Here is a 24,698-nt window from a genome sequence, read left to right as displayed (position 1 = left end):
TCTGATTGACGGTGGCCATGAGTCTGTTGATTGTTTTGGTGTTTTTACGTTTACTTTGTATGTACATGCCCAGTATGCGTACGGTTTGGGCCTCCATTTCCTTTCACACATACATTCAGCGGGGTCGGCGGGGTCTGGTTCGCATTTCTTCTGCGCAGCTTGTTTTGGTTTCGGGTGCTAGCATTCAAGTCCCGCTCCCGACACGTAGGATTTTCCGCTAAGGGGCCATCGTGAGCGGATTCCTGCAACGACAGCACCTTCTAACGGTACATTCTGTTCCTACCCTTTATCTTCTATGACCACTTATCTGCTCGGCAAGAGACATAACCGCCCAAGGAAGACAAGGAAGCTGCTTATTCTGGACGACATGCGGCCCTCTAAGCGATTATATTGAACTAAGAGGCTCAGCCGCCCAGCTAAGCCTAACCCAACTTCGATTTCTCGCCGACAATGACGGCGACACCGGCCGTTACCATGGGAATAACGGTTGAAGGTCGCACCATACCCGCAGAAGAGCTCGGGTCTGGCAACTGGACGCCAGTTATATATAAAACCTACGCCTCAAAACCAGTCATCTCAACGACCCTACCTCACCACTCCGACGATGCTACCAGTGAGGCACATAACCTGAACGCTTGGCAAGCGTTCTATGGTGATGCAACCACAACTGGCAGCAGCAAGACGCGGGCCCACCTTCCGCCTGCGACCAAGAAGGCCCGTATCAAAGCGCAACGCAGCAAACAGCAGCCACCACTCCACCACAGCCACCACTCCTTACCGAATACTTTAACGAGTTCTGGCAACGGGGATCCGTCTCGCCGCAATGGGAAGAGGCCAAAGTTGTCTTCATACCGAAACCTGGGAAACATCTGCTTATTTCAAACCTTAGGCCCATCTCTTTCATCTCTTCGGTCGGCAAAAAGGAGCATGTAATCCAGACCAGAATTTTTCAACACCTAGAAGGCGAAAATCTCATGCCCATCTCCATGTTTGGATTTCGTCCTGGCATTTCTACACAAGATGTCTTCTTACAGCTAAAACATCACATTTTCGACTGTCAAACCTATTACACCAAAGCCATGTGTGGATCTTGCAAAAGTATTTGATCGGTTATGTTACATATTCAGCAATCCTTCATAACCTTAAAACCCTGGGAGTCGGCGTCAGGTAGTGATACTAAACCATCTCCAAGATACCAACTGTGGTCAAAATACGTACCGATACATATGACAACTTCTCACGGGTTGGCAGGCCTATATTCGAATTCAAGACACGGAACATGGACCCTCTACCATCAAATTCCCGAGTACACCACATGGCGCAGTGTTCTCTCATCTCATCTTCAAACTTGCAATGAAAGACCCTTCCGCAAATTATAAGCTCTATGCCTGGCATCCGATATGCCATATATGCGGATGATATCTCTATCTGGGCAACGGAAGGTAATCTTGGACACATGAAAACATGCCTACAACAGGCAGCGGAGGTGGTGGACGCTTACGCTGCATACTGTGGTCTGCAATGTCCCCCCCCCCCAAATCAGAATTTGTCTACATCTGTCCCTCCCCTCGGGAAGACACATCAATTCACCTTACACTCCCTTCGGGTCCGATTAGAGAGGCCAAGGAGATCCGCATCCATGGTTTCTTTATTCACCAACAATGCAGACCGCACACAAAACTAACGAAACTTCGCTTGTATGGCGACCAGGTGGGCCGTATGGTTCGCCGGGTCTCCAATAAGCGTGGGGGGTTAAGAAGTAAAGATGCCTTGTGGCTGGCACATGCATGCCTTACGAGTAGAATTCTCTACTCAACCCCCTACGTTCACATGCGCAAACATAACGAGAACCAACTCGAGGTTATACATCGCAAAGTTATCAAACGGGCTCTCGACCTCCCCACTGCCACATCCAACCAGCATTTGTTGGACCTTGGGATAGTCAACACCTATCGGGAACTCCGAGAGGCGCATCTTTTAAGCCAATACACGCGCCTATCACAAATGCCACCCGGTCGCCGCATTCTTGACCGACTACACATCCAATGCACCACCATCTTTGAGGAACCGGTACGAGCGCCAGAACCCTGGAGACGCAAACTAAGGGTCGGACCCATTCCCTGCAACATGTCACACTCTCATCATAATGGCAGTCGCCAGGCGCGTGCGGAAGCACTGGAGCGGCATTATCGTAGACAACCTGTATACTACTTGGACATTTCCGGTCCCTACCGAGGGAGGTGGTTCACCGCAGCAGTGGTGCACAACACCACACAGTGGCGAGACTCACGTTCCAGGCCCACAACACAACATACGCGGAGGAAATCGCGATTGCGCTCGCCCTCTCCCTCCCACAAGTAAAACACATCATTACCGACTCTAAAGGGGCCTGTCGGAATTATGAGCTGGGTTGGATACCTCCTCTAGCCAAGCGCATCATACAAAATTGCTGTCCCTCAAAATTGTAATCTCATCTGGGCTCGCGGCCATCAGGGACCCCTGGGCCATGAGTTAACCAATCAGGCGGCACGCGCTCTCTCTCCCCGAGCACTCAAACTTGTTCGGGAAGTCTACTCCGAGCCCACCCAATGTCTTATTACATTCAAAGAAATTACTACATATTGTAAGGACAGCCACCGCCGCTTTCCAAAACCTTGTAAAGGTCTCCGGAGAGCGGACGAAAGGCTCCTTCTCAAAATGTCTACAAACACAATGCTGTGCCCGGCAGTCTTGAAGCACTTCAATACAGACTTTGATGGAGGCTGCAGCCTGTGTGGAGTGGCCTTCTCGGACGTTTTTCACAAGGTCTGGTCCTGTTCATGCAATCCCCACCGTTCCAAATTCTTCATTACTCACCCTTCTAGGGAGGCCTGGGAGGCGGCGCTGCTCAGTTGCCATGACCTACAGTCCCAGCGGACCCTGCTGGCCAGGGCTCGAGTGGCGTTAGACACCATTGGGGCTCCGGAATAGGAGCTCCACCTAGATTTGTGAGGGCCTGGGCCAATAGGGCCTCAGTCCAAACACATCCTTGTGCAAATAGTAAATAAATGTTTGTCACCATTACCAGTTTTTATAATTACATCCGAAACTTCCTCAGCCAGCTCACAACCACACTTACCTTTGGCGACCACTGCCTTACAGAGTTCACGCTAGGGGCACGAGGTACGCTCCAGGGCGCCATCCTCTCCCCTATACTCATCAACATAGCACTTCCTCACCTACCCAAAAATTCGCTCAAACCCCCATTTCAGCCTCTACGCCGACGACATCCCTGTCTAGGCTAACCGCGGCAGTGATGCCAAAATAGAGGGACCCCTACAATTGGCACTAACAACCATCGACACATATGTATGGGAACGTGGCCTAACTTGTTTCCCTTCAAAATCAGAACTCTTTCTCTACCGCCCCAAACAATACGATTCAGGCAGTCCGCTTATTTCTCTCAATCTAGATACCCATCCCATCCCACTACTATATCCGAAATCCATGTGCTGGTTCTAGTTCATTCCCATGGTGCTCACGGAGAAGTCATAAAGACTCCTCTAGGGTGACTAGCCACCCTAACTCCTCCATACACAAAGTCAAGAGACCACCCGACTGATTCGTCGCACAGCACACCGCCGGATTGGCTTACGCGAGCGAAATACACTTCGCCTCACCCAGGATTAAGTTATAAGCCGTGCCACTTATGCCCTCCCATACTTCACCCTCAAACAAAACGAGAGAGACCGGGTGAACGCACTCCTACGCAGTTGCACGAAAACGGCTCTACGACTTTCCCCAGCACATCTAATGCCCGACTCCTCAAACTCGGTACAAATTAACGGCACAAATATCCCGCCAATCCAACTCGGCGGCTGGCCGAACTTTATTATCCCAATTAAACCTAAGCCCAGTTATAAACTCCATTGATGGTGTCCCCCTTTCTCCTAACCTCTGCTCTAACCTCATCCTTCATCCCATCCCTAAAACATGCATCCTGAGTGAGACCAGGGCCGCAGAATAACCCCCACGCCCTTCACAGACAATATAGCGAGGACTAAGAGGTAGTCTACGTGGACGCAGCGGAATATATGCCAGGCTCCCGTATAGTCCTGACAGTAGCCGACAATCAAGCAAAGCTGCTTGCTTCCAGCCCTATTATCACCAATTCTACCTCAGAGGCAGAGGAGGCCGTCATCGCGCTTGCTCTCATCTCTACATCTGCCACACAATTATCTGACTCCAAATCTGCGATTATAAATTATGCCAACAGCTATATATCCAGCACAGCTGCTCGCCTATTACGCTTCTGGCAGCTCCGGTGCCCCATAAGCCTCATCTGGACGCCAGCACATGCCGGCCTCCCTGCCAATGCGGAGGTTAATTCCCTAGCCCGAGGTCTTACATTCATCATCGAACGTGGCAGTCTTACTGAGAATCTCTTATGAAGAGCACTTCAAATCAAGACCAACAGAAGATCATTTCCATGCTCTCCAAGGACTTTCTTTTGCCTTATAAAGGTGTCTCCCATGTAGTAAGGGAGCACCCAAGTGCTACGCAGGGGGATTTGCCCACTATTTGTTCCAATGGCAATAAATGTTTCTACCACCAACACACGACGCGTAAGTTTCGATTATGTCGACTACCTGCTACAGCGTATCCTCAATTTGACCGTCATTCCCCGTGGTTACCCATAGGGTGATGTCCGCGTAAAAAGTAAGTGTGCTGCAGTCCCCGCAGGCAGTGAGCTTGGGGGGAAGTGTAATGAGTGCAAGATTAAAAACGAAAGGAGAGAGCTTCTAGCCTTTGGGCGTGCCTCGGCTTCCCAGAGGAGAGGTGCGATGAACGCTACGCGCTTTCCCAAGAGAAGGGTGGCCCCCCGAGTTTGACAGCCGCTGGTGCCAAACGAAGCGCTGCAGCCCGGGGCGCCGCCAGCATTGTACCGTCCAAACACACTTGCCGGAGAAAGTGTGACAAATATTGTGCCTTTCATTTCTTGTAAACCAATTATAATTATACGTAGCACTGCAACGAACGCCGATAAGACGCAAACGTTGAGAAGCAAATGATAGGAGAGGAAGGGTACGGTTTCGCCATTCTCCTCTGAAGAGACACCGCGGAGGAGTCGGCGGTGGCCCTGGCACTCCAGCTGTGAACCGTGTGACGTCACTCCCTCCTGGCGCATGCGCAGCTGGCATAACGGCCGCACCTCTGAGTCACTCGCGCAGTGGAGGAGTCGGCGATGACTCTCCAACTGCGCTCCGTGTGACGTCACTCGCTCCTCGCGCATGCGCAGTTGAGATTCTCTGGGGCTCCGCGAAATAGCTCAGACCTAGCGTAGTGCTGCTTTCGCAACAAAAAGGCCCAAGGCGTGTTGCGCCCAATTGCATGCTGCGAGTGTCCAGCGTCGTACGCTGGGCAGATTAAGAGTTTTATGGAAAAGATGAAAGTGTACAAAACTGCTGTCAGATAAATGAACAGCTCGCGAAGCGTGATTGCAGAGTTCTGCAATGTATGTGAGACAGTGACGGATCTATATTGTGCTGGAAACCAAGTCAAACCCCCGCAGAATGCTGCTTGAGTCATGGGACACTCAGCAGACGTAGGGAAACCTTTCCTCTTCGTAGGCTTACGGAATAAGTTTAGTGAATAGATGGCTGACGCACGTTAAAAGCCAAGCTGCAGCTGCACTTATACCTTCATGATAAACACGTATTTTGAAATGTGTTTGCATACGAGAGCCTCGTAGGCTTCGATTCTCACTTAATTTTCATTCCAAAACAAGAGAGAACTGTTAAATTATTTTGTATGAATCAGGTAACTATAATTCCTTGACGAGACAGCACCAACTGCAGAATTCCAAGTCCACATAACTTCGATGGTTGCTTGCTCGGACGCATCGAGTCAAACCTCGCTAAGCGTGCTCCAAACATGAATGCGTCCATTCTCAGCTGAACGGTACATGTCTGATCTAACAAAGCTCCCGCAGGTGTTCCACGAACATGTCAGGCACACGCCGTGTTGGGGAGGATCTCGCAAAGCCGCACCAACTGGCAACATAACAGCGGACTCTTCCTAATCACCTCATCGTACGCAAATCATCAGCGCATGCGGCTGATGAGCTGTGCGCTGTTTAGCACAGACACCCTATAGCGTATCTCCTAGCGCACTAAAGCGAGACACGCAAGTAAACCCACGCGCCGATGCTGTCTGCCCATCCTATCGTAAGACTGCAAGTCGTGAACTGATCGCGAACAAAGCTTAACGCAACGACCCACATACAGATGAAACTTGAACTCTGTCAGAAAGAAATGCAAGCCCTTACCTCCATTTTCCCCTTTTAGTAAACGCGGTTTCGATGGGGACTGGCATGACGTTTTTAGCGAGAGAATCTAAGGAACCGCTTCATGGTTCAGCCATGCCTTTTTGACAATACCCTACATAGAAATAACATTAGGAACAAGCTTTGCACGCAGTCAGAGTAAGGAAAATGCTTCGAGCAAATTAATTTCCCTTTGGGCGACTTGAATTTATCTTTTTTTCTTAGCAGCGTTCCATTGTGCTGCGACCTTTCGAGCACGGGTGATCGTGGATCCGAATGCATGCAGAGCAGAGTTGAATCGGGTACGTAAGAATAAGTTGACAAGTTCTGTATATCCACAACGCACGCAAAACGAAGAACAGCGCACAAAAAAGCTCTCTCTCTCTCTCGGGTGGCTCTTAATGCCTTCGGCTCCTCCGAGTGACGTCACTTCGGATGGCATGATTGGATGAGCGAGGTTTCTCCCTACGCTCTCCTCCTCTGCAGCGCTCGCGACGGGCGCAGTAGATTTGAATAATTTCGGCCACAGTAATTTCGACCACCCCAGGTGGTCGAAATTACTCCGTAGCCCTTCACTACGGCCCCTCTTTCTCTTTCCACCTTCCACCTTCCACCTTCACTACCACTTTCCTCCATTCCCTTACGGCGCGGTTGAGGTGTCCACAGAAAACAAGTGAAACAGTTACCGCGCCTTTCCCTTCCTATAAATCAATCAATCAATCAGATTTGAATAACGCGTTTTCAGTCTATGATTTCGCCAGCGTTATATGCGTTAAACAAATAGCTTTACAGGCTTGATCAAGAAATATATACTTCAAAATACAGAGTATTGACATATTTGAAAACCACTTCAATATCCCTTTAGAGAGGGCACATAGTGTTCTTGGCTTAGAGTTTTTACATCATAATTCTACGTCATAAAGAGCAGTAGCAGTGCCTAATGATGTGGTGTTCCACTGGCACCATGGAACTGTATAAGTCAGGTTATAGACCGCTCCCTCTTCTTCCCCTCAGTCCCTTATGGCACAGGTCTTTAGGACAGATGATGAAGATAGACCTCCGGCGCCGATGATTCTACGGTGCCGGCATTGTTGCCATTCACAACGAAAAATAATTTGCCGGCGATTACGTTACTTCCTAATGCGAAATTTGAGCGCAACTCATCAGCTGTTTCACCTTCTCGATAGATTGAGGCAACGATTTAAGACATGTTTAATTTTTCACACATATTCCTTCAAGAAACACTTCACTAACAGTTCTTTACTGAGCTTTGTGGTCGTCCGAAGCCTTCCATTACAGCACCTCTTTCGCAGAGATCCTGTCTGAGCTCCGTGCTCGCAACTCTGATCTCCCAATCGTTGCTGCGCGCCGTATGGGCAAGACACAGCACTTCGTTGTCACGTTCGCCAACACCTAGTTGCCCCGATACATGCGGTGCTTGGGCTTTACCTTCGAGGTCTTCACTTGAAGTCGCGCTCGGAGGCGTGCTTCAACTGTCGAAATTGGGTCGCAGAGCAGACATGTGCGTTCAACTACGAATACCTACTTGCGCACCGCTGCGGCGTAGCCCACGAGTCCCCGTCAAGCCATGTGCATCGTATGCAAAGGCTCACATCCCACCGACAACAGAAGCTGCAAATACCGCTTAGTGCCCGTCCGCCGATCCAAATCGTCGCAGTCCCCTACGGACACTGCCACCGACCCTGGTACTTTACCAAGCGGCCCCAGTATTGTCCCCGAGACCGCGTCCACCAACTACCCCCAAGGGATGACTCCTTCCCGCCACTGCAAAGCAGTCCTCCAACTGTCACAAGCCAACCACCCAAGACTCAGGAACCAATAGAGGACTCTTTTCCTCCGCTACGGGCACGCAGTGGCATCAGAGATGAAAGCAGATCGGCATCTCGGAGAGGCGGACCAAGTCTAATTCTGGAGAAAAAAGACCTGCAAAGAATTTGGCATGGAAGACGCCGCTAACTGAAGACAAGCAACGCCGAGCACCGAACCCCCAGATAAGGGAGCTGGCAGAGTTAGTCCGACAACTGCAACAGCAGTTACCTCAGTCAAACGCAGAAATCCAAGAATTAGAAACTGCAAATACCCAATCGAAAAATAACCAGTCGACTGTGGCTTGCTCTCGCGTTGAGGTCACCCGAAATAAGGACATTGAAGTAGACCAAAACCATCGCAACAAGCGAAAGGCACTTCTTACCCCTCGGTCAAATTCGTACCACTTAGGCAATAATTACGAATAGAGGTTTGCGAACCAACGACTCGCCAAAGTGGAGGAAACTATCCAGAAATTAATACCACAACTTAACAAAGTTACCGACGCGATGGTAGATTTGCCAACTACATTTGAAACCCTCCCTGTCTAAACTCGACGAGCTGACAGGTAGGGTTGACGCACTAGCGTCCACTATCAACCCCTGACCTCTGCAAAGCTAAACGTAGGCTTTTTGCCTCCCACCCACACTGCATTCTCCCGCCCACCCGACGACGTTTCGGCGCATGCGTCCATCAGCAGCATTCTCAAACCCAGCATATTGCAACCCGTGCGAGCTCCGGCTCTGGAATATGCCGTTTTGGCCCAAACAAATAGACCGGTAGTCATAGTACTTCAAGATACGAATACAGTAGTAAAGCCTGCAGGATATACAACATACAATGAGAAAGTGTCGGCTGAGCGCCGGCCGCTCATAGCTACATTAGTACACCACAATTTGACTGCAAACCAACTAGATTTGGAAACGTCGGAGGTTTCTCATACCTTTACGCAAATCTTACCGAACAAACGCGCACGATCCCCCCTATACATTCTCAACATATACAATCCACCTAAAGGTAACAGCACGAAAATAGGAGCCCTCTTCCGTAAGGCGCATGTAGCCGCGAAAAAATGGAATGTCGCTGACTGTCGGATACTTTAATGCGCCGCATGCAGAATGGGGCTGCTCAACTAATAGTATAAAGGAAACTAAATTATGGGAGATGGCTCAAGCGCTAGCGCATACCTTACTCTTCGACCCTTATAAACCCACGCACATTGGTAACAGTGTAACCAGGGATACGTGTCCTGACCTCACCTTTGCTAGAAATATTCCCGATGCGAGATAAAAAAATCTCAACACTAGCATAGGAACGGAACACTATGGTCTATGTCCCACTTTCCGATCCACTCATTGCAAAATGCTACGCCGGGAAGTGAAGCACATGAACTGGGACGCCTTCAGATATGTCCGCTCGCAAAGAACGGCGGATGGTATTGTCACATAGTGGTGACAAGGCCGTAGACACCAAAAGGAGACACAAGCTTGATGGTACTGAAATTAACTTATATTGGGCTGACTTTCGCCTTCAGAAGAACTAAGCAACTCGGCGGCGGCGATAGCAACAAACGTGCTCGTCGATCGTCGAACAAAGAATGCCCGTCACACTCGCCAACGCTCAATTTAAAGGCTGCTCGGAACAATCTAGATAACGTCGCAAACAGCTACCAGCACAAGCTGGAACATTGTAGAAAGACACACGAGTGGCCGGAATCTTCGGGACGGATCTCGGTGCATCTTGCGCTACAACGAAACTGATAAAGGTGTGACTCGCGACATCGAGCATTAACAAACAAAGAATACAGAACTGATACGCGATCCAGAATCGGAGTGATAATGCCTTAAGGCAGCGGCTGTTAAAAAAAAAAAAAACAAATACAGTTTTGAAGGTTTCGCGGCAGTATAGTAGATTTAGGACAATGGGCGCTTCTGTTACAAGACGCCGCAAACACTTCGAAACCTGTGACACAGGAGAAAAGCGGTCCCAGCCCAGACGCTAAGCTAGTACACATGATGAAAGCACAAATGAGTATACACGCTCGATGGCGTAAACATAAGCATAACCGAGGCTCAAAAATTCGAATAACCCGGCTTGAACAGGAAATCGAAGCTTACACTTGGGAATTAAGCCGAGAATAGCGGCACCAAACTTGCGACCGGTTTTAACGGGCAACTGGGCAACAAGAACACGCGGTTTTTGCTAATTAGGCATTTACTCGATCCTACGGAAACTAAGGCTGAATCGCACAAGAACCTACATAGGATCGCGCAAGCTTTCAAGTGCACCGACAAAGTGCTCATGAAAACATTAAAAGATCAGCACGCTAACACCTCCCAGGTTATACCCACGCCAAATGGGTACTCCGGATTGGATAATCCTCAAATGGATATCGTTTTTACCGTAGTAGAGGTCAGAGCTGCTGTTAACCAAATTAACATCACCTCGGCACTCGGGGAAGATCGCATCACCAACAAGATTTTGAGAAACTTAGAGGACAAGTTAGTAGAGACCCTTACGGATCTCTTCAATAGTTACTGGACAGAAGGCTGCGTCCCTGACAAATGGAAGCACGCTAAAATTATTTTCATACTTAAACCGGACAAAAGACTCGAGTTGGGATACCTCCACCCAATCTCGCTAACTTCATGTCTCGGGAAGGTAATGGAACACGTTGTCTTAAACAGGGTCCTCTTGCACACCGACGCGGAAGACAAATTTCCCTGTTCATGATAGGGTTTAGAGCAGGTCTTTCGACTCAGGATATCTGGCAAATCCAACATATTCTAGATCCAAATCGCGTAAGAGCCGCGCGAACCATCCTGGGACTTGATGTGAGTAAGGCCCCTGACAATGTATCATATGTTTCCATCCTCACTGAACTCTCAGTGATGAACGTAGGCAAACGGACGTATACGACTACATCGCTACATTTCTGAACAAGCGTACGGCTACGCTCCATTTAGGGGACAAAACTAGCGACAAAATTATTGCCACAAGGCGCCGTACTTTCTCCTTTTCTTTTCAGCAGCACTAAGAGCGGCCTCCCGCGCCTGTTAGATGCTGTCCAACATATACATAATTTTATATATGCCGACGATGTCACGATTGATGGAGAAATTAGAGTCATTAAAGCAAGCTATCGACACGGTACCGTGTTTCGTGCAGCGGAACGGCCTTACGTGTTCACTGGTCAAATCGGAACTGTTAGCTATAAGGAACAAACAAGCCTCAAAGACAGAACCCGATTTTCGAGAACCAGTTCAGTTATATATTGACAGCCACACAATACCCTCAGTAGCCACGATCAGGGTCCTCGGCATGTTGATTCGAAATAATACACAGAACACAGAAGCAATACGCCGGCTACGTGTCACGGCGCACCAGATAGGTGGGATGGTGAGACGCATTGCCACCCGCCGCAGGGGCATAAAAGAGGCGACCTGTGCAGGGTCATGGATGCTTTCATGATAAGTAAAATCACGTACGCCTGCCTGTATTACTATCTGCGTCGCAGAGACGAAGAGGCTCTTAATAGCATAATTTGAACCGCATACAAAGCGGCCCTTGGCCTTTCGGTATACGCTAAGTCAGATAGACTGCTGTGTTGAGAATTTTTAACACGCTACCTGAAATGATTGAAGCGCATAAGAAAGCCCAAGTGACCCGCTTCTCACGCAGCGCTGCGGGGCGCGCAATCCTCGAGAAGCTACATTTATCGGCTGACATTACTAGTAGACATGTTCAGCCAAAAATATGCTACCAGGCAGATACGACGCCTGAACGAAGTCAAGGGCGCTGACCCTTGAAAAACAGTACAATAACGAACCACAAGCAGTGTACGTGGATGCAGCTCAGCACATCAAAGACGGAACATACGTGACATGCATGGCCCCTCCAAAGTCAGCCTTCATTACCGCAATAACCTTTCATGCTAGCTCTATACGTGAAGCAGAGGAAGTAGCTATCACACTGGATATCGCGGATCCCCGCACCTGTGTCTGTGTTTATTTTTCGTTTGTGTTTCGTCTCGTTCCCAGCGCTGTTATTTAGATACACCAAAACTACTCTAAGCGACTCAAAGAGCGCCGTTCGAAATTTCGCCAAAAAATTCTGTAAGCGCACTCGCAACGCGAATTCTGCGCAACCAATCTCTCAATCACAACATCAATCTCTTATGGGTTCCGGCTCACGCGGGTGATTACGGAAACGAAGGGGGCGACCTTCTAACCACAGGCTTAACCAACCGGGGGACGGAAGACCTATCGGGAACGGACGCGCCCGCCGAGGCGCCGCGCTCGCATACGCGGCGATGACAAACTTTTATCGCGAGCTAAGATGCACGTACCCCGCCCCTCACCTCGACCTGGACCGAGCGTGAGCCACGATTCTCAGACGCCTTCAAACAAAAGGCCATTCTTAGCCCCTACCGACTATATTTTATTACAAACGGTGATTACAAACCTGCTTGCAAGCATGTAGTGGCGGAACGAACTTCCCCAAAGACCATATATACTATGGCAATGCGCCAGCAATCCCCTTCCAACGACACTCTTCCCAGCTCCATCGGCGGAGGAATGAGACAAGCTGTTGGCCAGTTCATGAAAAACAACCCAACCACGCCCAATCACGCGAGCTCAAGAGGTCGCCCCCGACGGGAACCCACCCTGGACTCGCCCCAACTCCGAGTAATTCCTTGCATTTTGTGGTAATAAAAGTTGTTACCACCACCTCTTTTTTCACTTCCACCTTTCTCCTTTTCTTTTACAGCTCGGTTAAGGTGTCCACGCAGAATTGTGACAGATACTACGCCTTTTCTTTGATGTCAACCAGTTTAAACGGCGCTGATGCCTGCTGTACTGTGTCTATTTCTATTGATCTGTGGTGCGGCGTTCCAGGAAGCGCCAAATGAAAGGCGCCGCACGGACGCCTGGATCGAACGTCCGGTGGGGTTAGCTTCGTATATGCGCGAATCTCTTGGTGACGTCATTACAAGTCATGACGTGAAGACCGGATGTGACGTCATTATCACTTAGGTTATTACACATGGCCGGATGTGACATGCCGATGACGTCACCATGTGATGGCGTCATAGTCATGTGTCATTACTCATGACTATTAGGCATGACTGATGACTTATTAGAAGTAGGTAATGACTAGTTAATCATTAGTTCGTACTGGTTAGTGACTAGTTAGCCAGTCGTACTAGTTAGTGCCATGGAGGAAGAGGGGGCTGAGGGGGGCGGAGCTGGTTACGAGGCCGACGGTGACGGGAACAGTGACGACGACGCGAAACACAGGAACGGGCGCAAAAAGCTGCGCTCTAAAAATAATTAGTACAAATGTTGCAATGATAAGAGCACAGTGCGCCACTTACACAGATACAACATCTCCCGAAAGCCTTGGGATGGCTTGATCTTCGCTGGTTGAGCTTAGAAACCAAGGGGACGAGGGGCGTGAAGCATACCGTCTTCTCGTTCTTGCCTTGCACGTGAGCAGGTCACAGTGATAGTGCTACTGGAAATAAGTCAAGTGAAAAAAAAAATTGAGCCATGGAAATCAGGGTGCTCTATGATACCGATGGTGACGCGTGTATTTTTAAGTGTAGTGACTTCGTACATATCAGGGACGCCTTTTGCGTTTCCTCGCCATCAAGACACGGGCTCGCGTTATGTCCTAACTAGCAGAATCCTTGCCGAAAACGAAGTAAAAGCATGACAGCGCTTGCATCCCCGGCTGCTTATTTTGTTGTTTTTGTGCCCACTACGTATGTGCTGCGTGTATAAAGAGCAGAGAAGAAAAAGAAGCGGCTAGTCTGCTGTCTACGGTTACGTCATAAGGACATGTACAATGGGCTTTCATTTCACGAGTTTATTGAAAAGCGGCCTTTCCACCATTCCTTCAGCGCACAGCACTCCCTCGATGGCTTTATGCATCTAAAAGCTCGAACATTAACCGAGGCTTGAGCGGTAAACTGAGCGCACGGTATTAGCGCACTGTATATGTTAGCACTCATTTTCGTCTCCTAGTGCAGCTAACCCCGACATCAACTCAACCTCGATTTTAACTTGCAGCATTGTCACAAGCGCTTCGATTCCCTCTCTTTGAGTGCTATTTGCATGCATGTGGTGAAAACGGCAGGTTCGGATGTCGGAGTAGCACAACGTGCTAGTGACGCCCAGGCGTCACTGCCCAGCTTAGCAAGCATGCGCACGCATCCTGTCGAGATGCTGCCTGCGTAATCAGATGCCAGGATTGGATTAGTTGACAATGCCTTCATGGTCGTGTTCCTGCGAGATTTTTAGTGCGAGAGACCTAGCCTATCTGCGCGGTTGTGTAGGATGCGAAGTTCTTCACGAAGACGCCATTGCTTAAGGCGAACGATGATAAATGACGCCTGAACAGAGCAGAAAGGGAAGCGGTCTTGCGATCCATGTTGTATACAACCTGGATCGCAAGTTTAAGGAAGAAAAAAATGTGTTTGCCAGCCCCGGTATCTGCTATCTGAAGCGCCTGAACTGGGGAGGTGGAAATAAAGGGATAGCGAGGAAGAAATGAGAAAGGACAGGGCAGGTAAAAATAAAAAGAAATATATACACGATGGCACAATATACAGTAGTTTGCTTGAGGCCCCCCCGCAAATGTCTTATGTCACTGAGTACTCGGCACATCGGGCGGGCCTTCGCAATAGCTCTGCGCCCATGAAACTTTTACGACGCACGCACGTGCATACTGTATACGTGCAAGCCACTGACGGCCGACGTGGGCGATCGGCCTTTATCGTCCGGAATAGCACACGCGAAACGTTCGGTCACAGCATGCACTATCTGGAGAGGTGAAATAGGCGGACCATCAAGCCTGCCTGTTCGATATATTCACACAGGCTCACGTGTGTTCGCTCGTGGACGCGCGCACTGCCCGGCAGGCACAGGAGCTCAGCTCAGCTGTCCGGGATTGCCCCTTGTGCTCTGTAAGCCTCCAGCAACTCACGGCGTGGTTAGGCTAGTGCGGCGCAGTGCAGTAGAAAATTTTCGAGAGTTTCTACCGCTCCACAGCTGTCACACACGTCACTGGTGGCAAGTCCGCGGCGCATCCGTCGTTCCCCAGGCCACACACATCCAATGCGCGCACGGAGGATCATTGCACGCTGCAGCCGAGTCAGCGAGCGGCCGCTGGCACTGGGAATGCGCTCACCACTTGAGATGCATGGGTCGGGGTGCTGCGTCCGGAGGTGGTCGTCGATTACCACGCGCACGTCCTCCAAAGCGAGGTGCTCGTCGCTAAGAGAGGGTTAATGTGCTGCGGTCGCGAGCTCGTTGGCACGTTCATTGCCCTCGATACCGCAGTGCCAGCGGATCCACTGTGCCCATATAACGCAGCTTCGCTCCGCAAAGAGCTTGAGGTTCGCGCGCGAATCTGACACAGCAGCGGAGTTCCCCGGCCGATGGTTCGAGGGTGGCTGAGGGCGGCGCGGGAGTCGCATAGCACGGCAAACCTGGGTGGCGGTGGAGTCAGTTCAAGCAGTAGATCCAGGCCTAGGCTTAGGCCCCGCAGCTCCTCTGTGGTAAGTACCCAGGAATGACAAGGTGCAGCTGTCTGTGCAGTTGCAGGGCGGGGATGGTAGCCGCCGTTGCTAGTGAGCAACTACCGCTGGCCATGGAGCCGTCGGTGGGCTCCGGCCAGCTGCTGCACTGCACAGAGGGGTGTGGTGCATTTCCCCGCGATGCCGATGATCTCTCGAACCTCCGTAGCAGCGGGCCAGGGCGAGCAGAAGTCGTTGGGGGAGGGGGGGGGGGGGAGGGGGGGGGGGGGCTTTGCATTGGTGAGCTGCTTGTACTCGAGCAGTACCGCTCCTATATGCGCGAGTGGCGATGTTCTCGTAACCGATGCAATTGCGGGCCGCCATCCGCTGCGCGCTGTAGGCGATCGATGTGTCGGAGCGCCCGCCGCGTGGCCTGCAGTTGTAATGGCCCCGCGCCTGCCTCGGCCACAGGTAGTCCGCGGCTGTGGGGGCAATTCACTACGCGCTATGTGTCGCCACGCTGCGCAAATAATGCTGGAAGAAGCTGGAGGTCGAGCATCGCAAGGCGCTCCGAATTTCACATCGGCCTTCCTCAGAACTCTCAATGCGCAGCTACTTTGGCCGAGGCAGGCGCGTGGCCATTACAACTTCAGGCCACGCGGCGGGCGCTCCGACACATGGATCGCTTACGCATGCGTGGCACTGGAACTTTCACTCTGCTTGATCACGTGGTCAATCATGTGACGGCCCTTCACGTCCTCTTCGGACGTCTCCATCTCTTCGCTCCGGTCTTCGAGTAGGTCGACCAGGGCACGCCGCTGTTTCTGCTCCTCGTCCTGGAACCTGCGCTTGATATGCACTTTTCTCTGTACTCCGGCGACTCCGCATCTCTCTTGGCCGCGAGATTCCGTTGTCTCAACGGTAGAGTCTTCTGAGCAGCGTCACCTGGCGACGGATAGCAAAAATATTGTAAAAATGAATATTAGCGCATTGTGTACACCAAACTAAATACTAGAAAAGGCATAATACAAGAGTATTATATAATAGCAGTATGATTTTAGGAGGCTTCTAGAAATGCCTTATTAGACCGATGACGCCGACAGTTGACGATACTTTAGATTGAACACAATCAATATGGTCGCCACTCCGAGGACTGCTGTCGCACGGGCACGGCTGAACTCCTTTTAACTCCCTTCAACCAAGGTAGCCTTTACCTCAACGGAGATACACGCCGTGTCATTCGGTAGTCCTTTAGAAAAGGAAGGAGTTAGCAGATGGAATCTACTAGCTCAATATGTCATGTTCCTAGTCGTATGTTTATGTTGCCAGATAATTGCTTCCCTTTCAGTGAGTAGCACACTGCTTTTGTTTTGTCGGTGTTGATCGTTATTTGCTTTCAAGCAATTTCCTTCGACCGGAACATCAAGTTAATTAACGAGCTGTTTGCTCATCATTCGATGCCCATTTCCGCTATCCTGAATAAGAAGATAGTATATCATCAGCATAGGAGTAAAAAAATTACGCCATGTGTGCAAGGTCCTGGAGGAACAAAACACCACGCACAGAATAAGACAATGATCAGTGGTATCCGACTGATTACATAGGTGGCAATTCACTGTCCATGGCGCAAACATCTCATAAGCGTCAAGGCATGCCTTGGCATGCAGTTTTGATCTGTGCAACCCAAATATGGACGCTTTTGCAGCAGACGGAATGCGCATGCGTTTATGGCGCTTTAACACGCTAGGGACAAAAATCCTCTCATAAGGTTGTCTGCACAACGGTATAGGGAACGAAGGCTCATTATAAGCACCTGGGTCATCTGAGTTTTGTAGAGGCTATAGAGGTAATCTAAAGATCAATGCCCGCTGAAGAACTTGGAGGTTTCCGAAACTTGTTTAAAGAACCCCCATAGAGACCCTGGTCCAGTCCATAAAAATGGGTAAGACAAATAAGCACTATACGCATAATAAGCACAGCTACTAAAAAGGGGTGGTTTACCAATTTGAAAAAAAAAATTAACAGTTAACTTGATGCACGAAGAAGTGAACAGGGACTATTGGTTGTAATCACGCATGGACTCCCACGGCGCTAAACGCTGCAAATTGTGTTCTTGTAATAGTTTTTAGAAATATTTTATTTTGGCTAGGTGGCATAGCCGCGAGCTTCTGCACTGTGCTCACGGTTCGGAAATACGCCCCGAGAATTAGCTGGTGCAGCACACTTGTGCGAAAGTTCTGGCGTTCCTAGATTTCATAAATCAGTTGGCTTTTGCCAACGTTCTTAGAGACAGTTAGAAAACTGCGCGGTGCGAAGTGGGCCAAAACGATTGGCGGGCCGGCGTGAGGTTATCGCAAAGCGACCGCAGCGCCTCTCTTCATGCTGCGGTAGGGGTGAGGCCATTGAGCTGATACACAGGCGGAAATTTTAAAATACTACTAACCCTCTTCTTCCAGCATTGCAAAAGAAAATAAAATTGCGTTTGCGTTTTTTAAACACATCTTTGTACGAATGAAACACCACCGCGTTTGCAGACGTATCTCAAGCAGGCAGGTAGCAGACAAGCTTCAGCCGCGTCTGCAACCTCCTTGCTATATCCTTGCTTCAGACGAGTCAGTAAACGGGGTGGCTTTCATATGCGTACAAAAGGGTGTTAAAATACAAACGCAATTTTATTTTCTGTTGAATTCCTGAAAGAAGAGGGTTAGTAGTATTTTAAAATTTCCACTTGTGTGTTAGCTCAATGGCCTCATCAATATACCGCCGCGGGGGAAAGGGGTGCTGCGGTCGCTTTGCGATCAACTCACGCCGGAACGGCGATTGCTTGAGCCCACTTCGCAGACCGGCGCACCAGCACCGCTTTTCAACTGCCTTTATCTAACAGCGTTGTCTTTTGCAGGCCACAAGGATACGAATTTGAGAAATTTGGGCGACATTAGTGCTCCTATGTGCTGCAGTACAGTCTAGCGCCATTAGAAGGTTATCGCCTTCGTTCCGGGAAAATATACCAAGGAATATGTTTAGTGCAACAAACATGATGTGCAGAATGGAGGATTCCTTCGGATAGCTATGCTTATACATTCGCAGCAGTGGCCTCGGGAAAATAAGCCTTGTTACAGCAGTTGTTTTTCTAGTAGCTTAGCCCTGTATTGTCTTCAAACCGCGTTATACTTTACTATAGGGGACCGCTGCATCACATCATCACTTGTCGGCCCTACCAGGATTCGCAAATCATATCAGCGAAGACAGAAGGTAAGCTTGTTGGATGGGTCGGGAAGTATGTGTTACCACGAGCTTAAGTTCGAAACACGTAATTGTTAAGCTCATCTACTTAATTATTGCGAGTGCTCAACTGTACGAGGAACGAAATGCATGCGCCCCAAAGCACTTAACCTTTGTGTGGTGCTCACAGTGAAATAACTAATAACTTGACTAATAACTTGTGCGCATGTGGTGTCCCCTTCTTGTCTGTGTCCGTTTCCGTGTTGCGCCGCCGTTCAATTCCATCACAGTGAAAGCTTACCTGCCAAAACAATTTTTTCACACTCACTCACTCGCTCTCACTCACTCAAAAGGGGCTCTGCAGTTTTTTGGGACTGTGTTCTTATTTTCGATGGTTCGTCCCGCGATTTGCCCACGTCGCCTACCCTCTAGACGTCCCTTTCGACTGGACCTCAGACAGCGACTCGTCCTTTCACAGCCGAAGTTTCTACTTAAGTCACATTCGATTCTCTGGCATTTGCACATCTCCGCTCCGATGGAAGTCCACACTGACACTGTGCTTGTGGAACGTTCGGAAACCGGCCAGCATATAATGCGTATGCTAGCCGTTCCCTCGCAAAGCTGAGCTTAACTGCACAGACGGAGCAAGAGAGCGATTTCGGTGCTTCCTCTATGGACACCATAGACACCGCTTTTACTGGCCGAATGTGCGCCAGATGACTGAGCGATATGTGGCGAATTGCGGAGTGCCAGTGGCATAAACGCCCTACGTCCACATCCAAGGTCCTGCCCCACCCTGTGACTCCACCATTTGTTGCATTTGAAAAGTCGGAATCGACCTTATGGTTACCTTGCCGAAGTCTTCCGCAGAAAGTCGTTGGATCGTGGTTAGTGCAGACTATTTTATCCGCTACTGTGAAACGGCCGTTCCTCCTTCGGCCACCGCTCACCAGGTGTCCCTGTTCTAGCTCCGTTCTGAGCGGAAAATCAGAAACTGCTTGGACAGCTTACTCAAATTGAAAAAAAAGGGGGCCGACTTTATCCTTGAAACCAACGAGGATGAACATTCCAATGCGGGCCACGTGGCAGGGGCCAGCACTGGCATGGAAGGCATAAGCAAAGTAGGTCAGGCGGATCCGAACCGTCAGAGTTATTTAGAAGCAGCTAAGACGCCGGAAAAAAAGGAAGAAGTAAGGAAGAATGAAAATCACAGAGATAAGGACACAGATAACCGAAAGCAGGAGCCAACAGTTGGGAGAGGGAGAGAGAAGGCCCAGGTGCTTATCACCGGAGATTCTAACATGAACAGGTGCAAGCGAGATATCTTGGAACGTGTAAAGGGTGATAAGAGAGTGTTGGTTGGAGCCTTCCCAGGGAGAACAATGAGGGCAGTGCTAAAAGAGAGTAAAAATAAGCTGTTGAAGAATTCCGCAGAGCGCAGTATGGTAATAGTAGCCGCGGGGCTAAACGATGTCCTAAATGGTGACGCTGCAGGAGTGGTGGAAAGTTTAGCGAAGGGAGTTGACGAGATCAGGGAGATAGCACAGCAGACGCAGATAGTTGTATGCACAGTACCAGAGGTGCTAGGATTGAACGGAAAGATGGAAAAGGACGTGGTAACAGTTATCCAGGGTATAAGAAAGTTAAGCCTGGAGAAGCGTTTCGAAGTGGTTGAGGTAAACAGGGAGGTACATAAAGCAGGTTTTGGTAGGGCTTTTCAGCGAGATGGTATTCATTTTAACAGAAGGGTGAAAGCAACCTAATCAACAGATGCGTGAATGTGCCCTAAGTGTCCACAGCTGTCTTTTTATTTTTAGATTGACCAAGAAAATATTTAGGAACGAGGCCTTTTTTTTTTTTCGGGGGTGGGGCGGCGTTGGAAAACATGCCTTGCTGAGGCACTTTTACGGATTTTCGCAAATTGGCCAATAAGTGAACCAATTATTGTTATTATTATTATTATTACTGACGAAGATATGTCGGAAGTGCAGTACAAAAGTGATCCTAGCTATGGCTCGGCTGACACTACTCGCACGCAGCACCCCATTCTCGTCACAGGGTTCGCGAGCGCGAACCAAATATCATAAATGAAGCACAACCATGTAATAAGAACCGAAATAAAACACTATGTAGTACAAGCTTGGATTTCACCTGCCTTTCGAGCCAGCGAGCCGGTTATGTCGCGTGCAGCGCACGGAGCACGCATGTGCTTATGAGATTGCTAGCGTTCTTGTCTTTGAAGAAACACCTCCTTCGGACTATATACTTATTCTTCTACTGCAAGATTTCCTTTGGTAACGCCGTAATAATAAAAAACAAATCTGTATATATAGATCGCATGCTACAGGCCAAAGCGATGGTCAACGAGCGGGAAGCTTTATTTCACAGTACTGATGATACTTTAGCAGTTTTTAAACATATTATATACGACAATATAATTACATAGCGGACTTACCTCGAGATGCACTTCCTACGTTTTTTGCTAATGTGGGACGCATTCACAATCAATATTTACTCATCCCCGTCTGTTGTTCGCTCTACAGTGCAGACGTGAATAAAAAATTTCCCGCCTGCATGGAAGTATCCTGCATGGAAATACGCGTCAGGTTGCCCAATGAAGACGGAATAAAGGTGGCATGTCGCGGTGCGCCTGCGGGGGCGCGTCAAGACACGTGCTCATGCGACAGAAAGCGCGCGCACGGCGCACGCCGTGAAGGCAGCTAGCTGAGCCGGCGGCGTCCAGTGTGTGCCCGCGCGACAAAGCAGCGCGAGACGTCTGCACGTGCGCGGAAGCGAGCGAGCGAAAGGAGAAAACTTAAGTGCAACGCTGCCAAAGCTACAGCTCTTGTTTGCGCTCTCCGCATCCGCGATGAAACATAGTGCCTGCTCTTGACGAGAGGAAATAATAGTTAGTTTGTCTGCAAGCTTAATACATCTTACATTTGCCATCAACTTCATAAATAGCACCTTTTTCATGGAGAAAGGATCGGATTCGGTGAATTTGTATGTTTTTTATGTCGTTTTCGTTCGTGTCGCGTTTTCGCTGACCCGCAACCTTGCCAGCTGTGTCACTAGATGGCGCTGGCTGTTCCCTCCGCGCTGCGCATCTCTTTTTGAGAAAATGGTTCTTCGGTGCGCATTTTTCTCTAAGATCCGCACTGCGAAGATGTCTAGGTATGCGAAGCAAGTTATTGCAAACGTATATGCTCGGAATAGAGCCCGCTTCCGCGGGAACCAATCGGCCACAAAACGAGCGCGTAGTGATACGCCTCCTTCTTTTTTTCTAGCGGACTACTTGCGCAGCTTCATTCATTCATTCATAAACCTTTATTCATGAGGATGACCAGGGGCCTAGAGGGGAAGGGGGTGGGTTAGGTGAGGTTGAGGGCGCCAGACTCCGACATGAAGTCTAGCAGGGCACTAAGCTTGCGCTTGGCGTTCATATTGGGGGCTGTCCAGTCTTCGTAACTCTGAATGTGGTGAGCAGATATGTAGCGTGCGCGGAGGCCAGCCGTGCCAGGACAGGTCCAGACCAAGTGCTGCAGGTCAACGGAGTCAGCAGGGCAGTTGGGGCAGCTGATCTTGGTTCGGCGCCATTGACTCAGGATGTCCGGTGTGTACGCTGCACCGGCTCGCGCCTTGTGAGTTAGAACTTGGGCTGGACGAGAGAGGCCGGAAGGGATCGGAGGAGTAATACCGGGGACAAGATCCCGCAACAAACCCCTCCGCTCATGTTTAAGCCGTGTGATGACAGAGTCCGGTATGATGAAGGAGACAGGAGAACAGTAAGGGTGGTCCGAGTTGGACGGGCCCACATCAAGGCTATGCCGGCGGTCTTCCTCTAGCTGCGCGCCATGCGGCCTCGTGGGCCATTCTGTTCCCAGTTCCTTGTGCGTGATGTCCAGGTGTCCAATGAATTTGTACCGAGACTTGTGAGGTCTCTCGCAGGTATCGGCAGCGCTCTTTGATGCTGTGTTGTACTGAGGTCTTGTAAGAACGGGCTTGCAGGGTTTTTATAGCATCTTGACTGTCGGTGTATATGTGGATGAAACGATCTGTTCCTTTGGTGCAGTGTTGAAGGGCCTCGTCGATGGCTGTTAATTCGAGTTCAGTTGCGGACCAGTACCTGCGACCACTGTGGCTAGTAGTTTGCAGCTGTGAACCCTCTTGGTAGTAAGCGGTGGTTGCAAACGTGATGCCGGTGTCATCGTCATGATATAGGGCGGCGTCGGTATAAATGCGGAGACCGATGTGCTTGTCTTGTGTATCAATTATGTGGCGTTGTCGGTGATCTCTTCCTGGCCCTTTGGTGTTGGTTGGAAGGGGTTTTGGATCTGTTACCAATGTTTCTGTCCATGGTTGGCCTCCATTGAGATTTTAGCTGTTGGATCCAATCCTTAACAGTACCATGCTGATTGATGGGAACGCCAAGTATCCGGAGATAACGTTCCGGGGGTTGTGCGATGTTTTGACCGCCGAAGTGAAGGTTGACGTCCACGCCGCCAGGCGGTGGATGTATGACCAGAAATTTAGTTTTTTTCTGGGGATGGGCGCATGCCTGTAGAATAAAGTTCAATCTCGATTGTATCTAGTGCTAGTTGCAGCGTCTCCGTTTGTTCTCGAGCCGTATTACGGTACGTGGTCCAGAGCGTGATATGTCGTCCGCATATATTGTGAACCACAGGCCATCGATTTTGTCTAGTTGCCATGCGATTTTCGCCATGGCGGTGTTAAATAAGGTGGGGGAAATGACTGAGCCCTGATGCACACCCGTGCGGTTTGTAAAATGTTGTGCCGTGTGGTTAGTATCGATTTGAATTTCATAGGTTCTATTACTCAGGAAGGATTTCACAAAGTTGCTTTCGCTGCGTTGCACCTGATGTATGAAACGGAGTATAGGTGGTGCTGCCGCGCGGTGTATCCCCAGTTTCTATTTTTCTGTCAGAGATGGCGCTCCCTGTCAGGAGCAGTTATTGTCATGGCTTCGAAAGCATGAACGTGTTTTGTACCGGGATGCAAAAGTGGATACAGATCCTGTTCACTGAAGGCTTCCCTTTTTCGAGCACCGATGGAAGCAGCACGGCGACTGGATTGGAAAACATTTATTTTGTCAAAACGCAGATGCAGACGGTCCGCTCTAGATGGCCTCCAGTCCATGGCTGGCGGCGACCTTAGTGGGGCGAGAACTGTGGACTCGAAATATAAAGAGAGCCGACAAGGAGCTCACTTCAGATTGCGCAGTATCTAAGCGCCACTTCGAGGAGAAGTTTATAGAGAGGACTTTTTAGCATGTATATGCTGATAAAATTTCAACCACCCTTCCGCTGATTACATATGTGATCGGCGGAAGGGCGGTTGAAATTCGACGTGATCGGCCCCACGGTATTTCCGGATGCCCTCAAGTATTTTACGAAAAAAAAACCCGACCAAACGCAAAGAGAGAAACATATCTGCGAACAGAAAGCCCCCCCAATCAATGGGAAGGAAAGTGCACACGGCAGCCGCGCAATGCCAAGCCAGCACGACCGTGTTTCTATCGCGGCCGTTCCAGCTGCACGGGACGACGATTTGCAAGGAGCAGAGATAAAGTATTTTTATGAACATCTTAACTTGCCCGGCGTCTACTGGAACAAGCTAGCTTCGCTTGACGATAGAGCCTGACGCGTACACTACATGTTTGCTTCGCTGTTTGTGAGCAGGATGGTGAGAACACCGAACATGTGCTGCTGTGAAAGCTGATCAAGTTTCGCCGGCAAAGCAACCAGGTAGGCTCCGTACTTTGCCCTGTTTTGTGCGAGGAAAGCTGCACTCGGAGTGCGTTGT

The 24,698-nt window shown here is 49.7% G+C and overlaps 1 protein-coding gene across 1 annotated transcript in view; it reads right to left on the bottom strand.

Annotated features, from left to right (window-relative positions):
- LOC146197720 (carbonic anhydrase 1-like) overlaps positions 1 to 13,764 on the bottom strand; it is a 37,139-nt gene extending 23,375 nt beyond the window's left edge. The window contains exon 1 of the mRNA XM_084596510.1: positions 13,509 to 13,764. Within this exon, the coding sequence (XP_084452636.1) occupies positions 13,509 to 13,521 (13 nt within the window). The 5' untranslated portion in view covers positions 13,522 to 13,764. The remainder of the gene's footprint in view (positions 1 to 13,508) is intronic.
- Positions 13,765 to 24,698: the final 10,934 nt, after the last annotated feature.

This window comes from Amblyomma maculatum, chromosome 3, assembly GCF_055883805.1.
Source record: "Amblyomma maculatum isolate TAMU_Amacu chromosome 3, ASM5588380v1, whole genome shotgun sequence".
NCBI lineage: Eukaryota > Metazoa > Arthropoda > Arachnida > Ixodida > Ixodidae > Amblyomma > Amblyomma maculatum.
The sequence above is the reverse complement of the archived record's forward strand: the minus strand, read 5'-3'. Positions and strand labels throughout refer to the sequence as shown.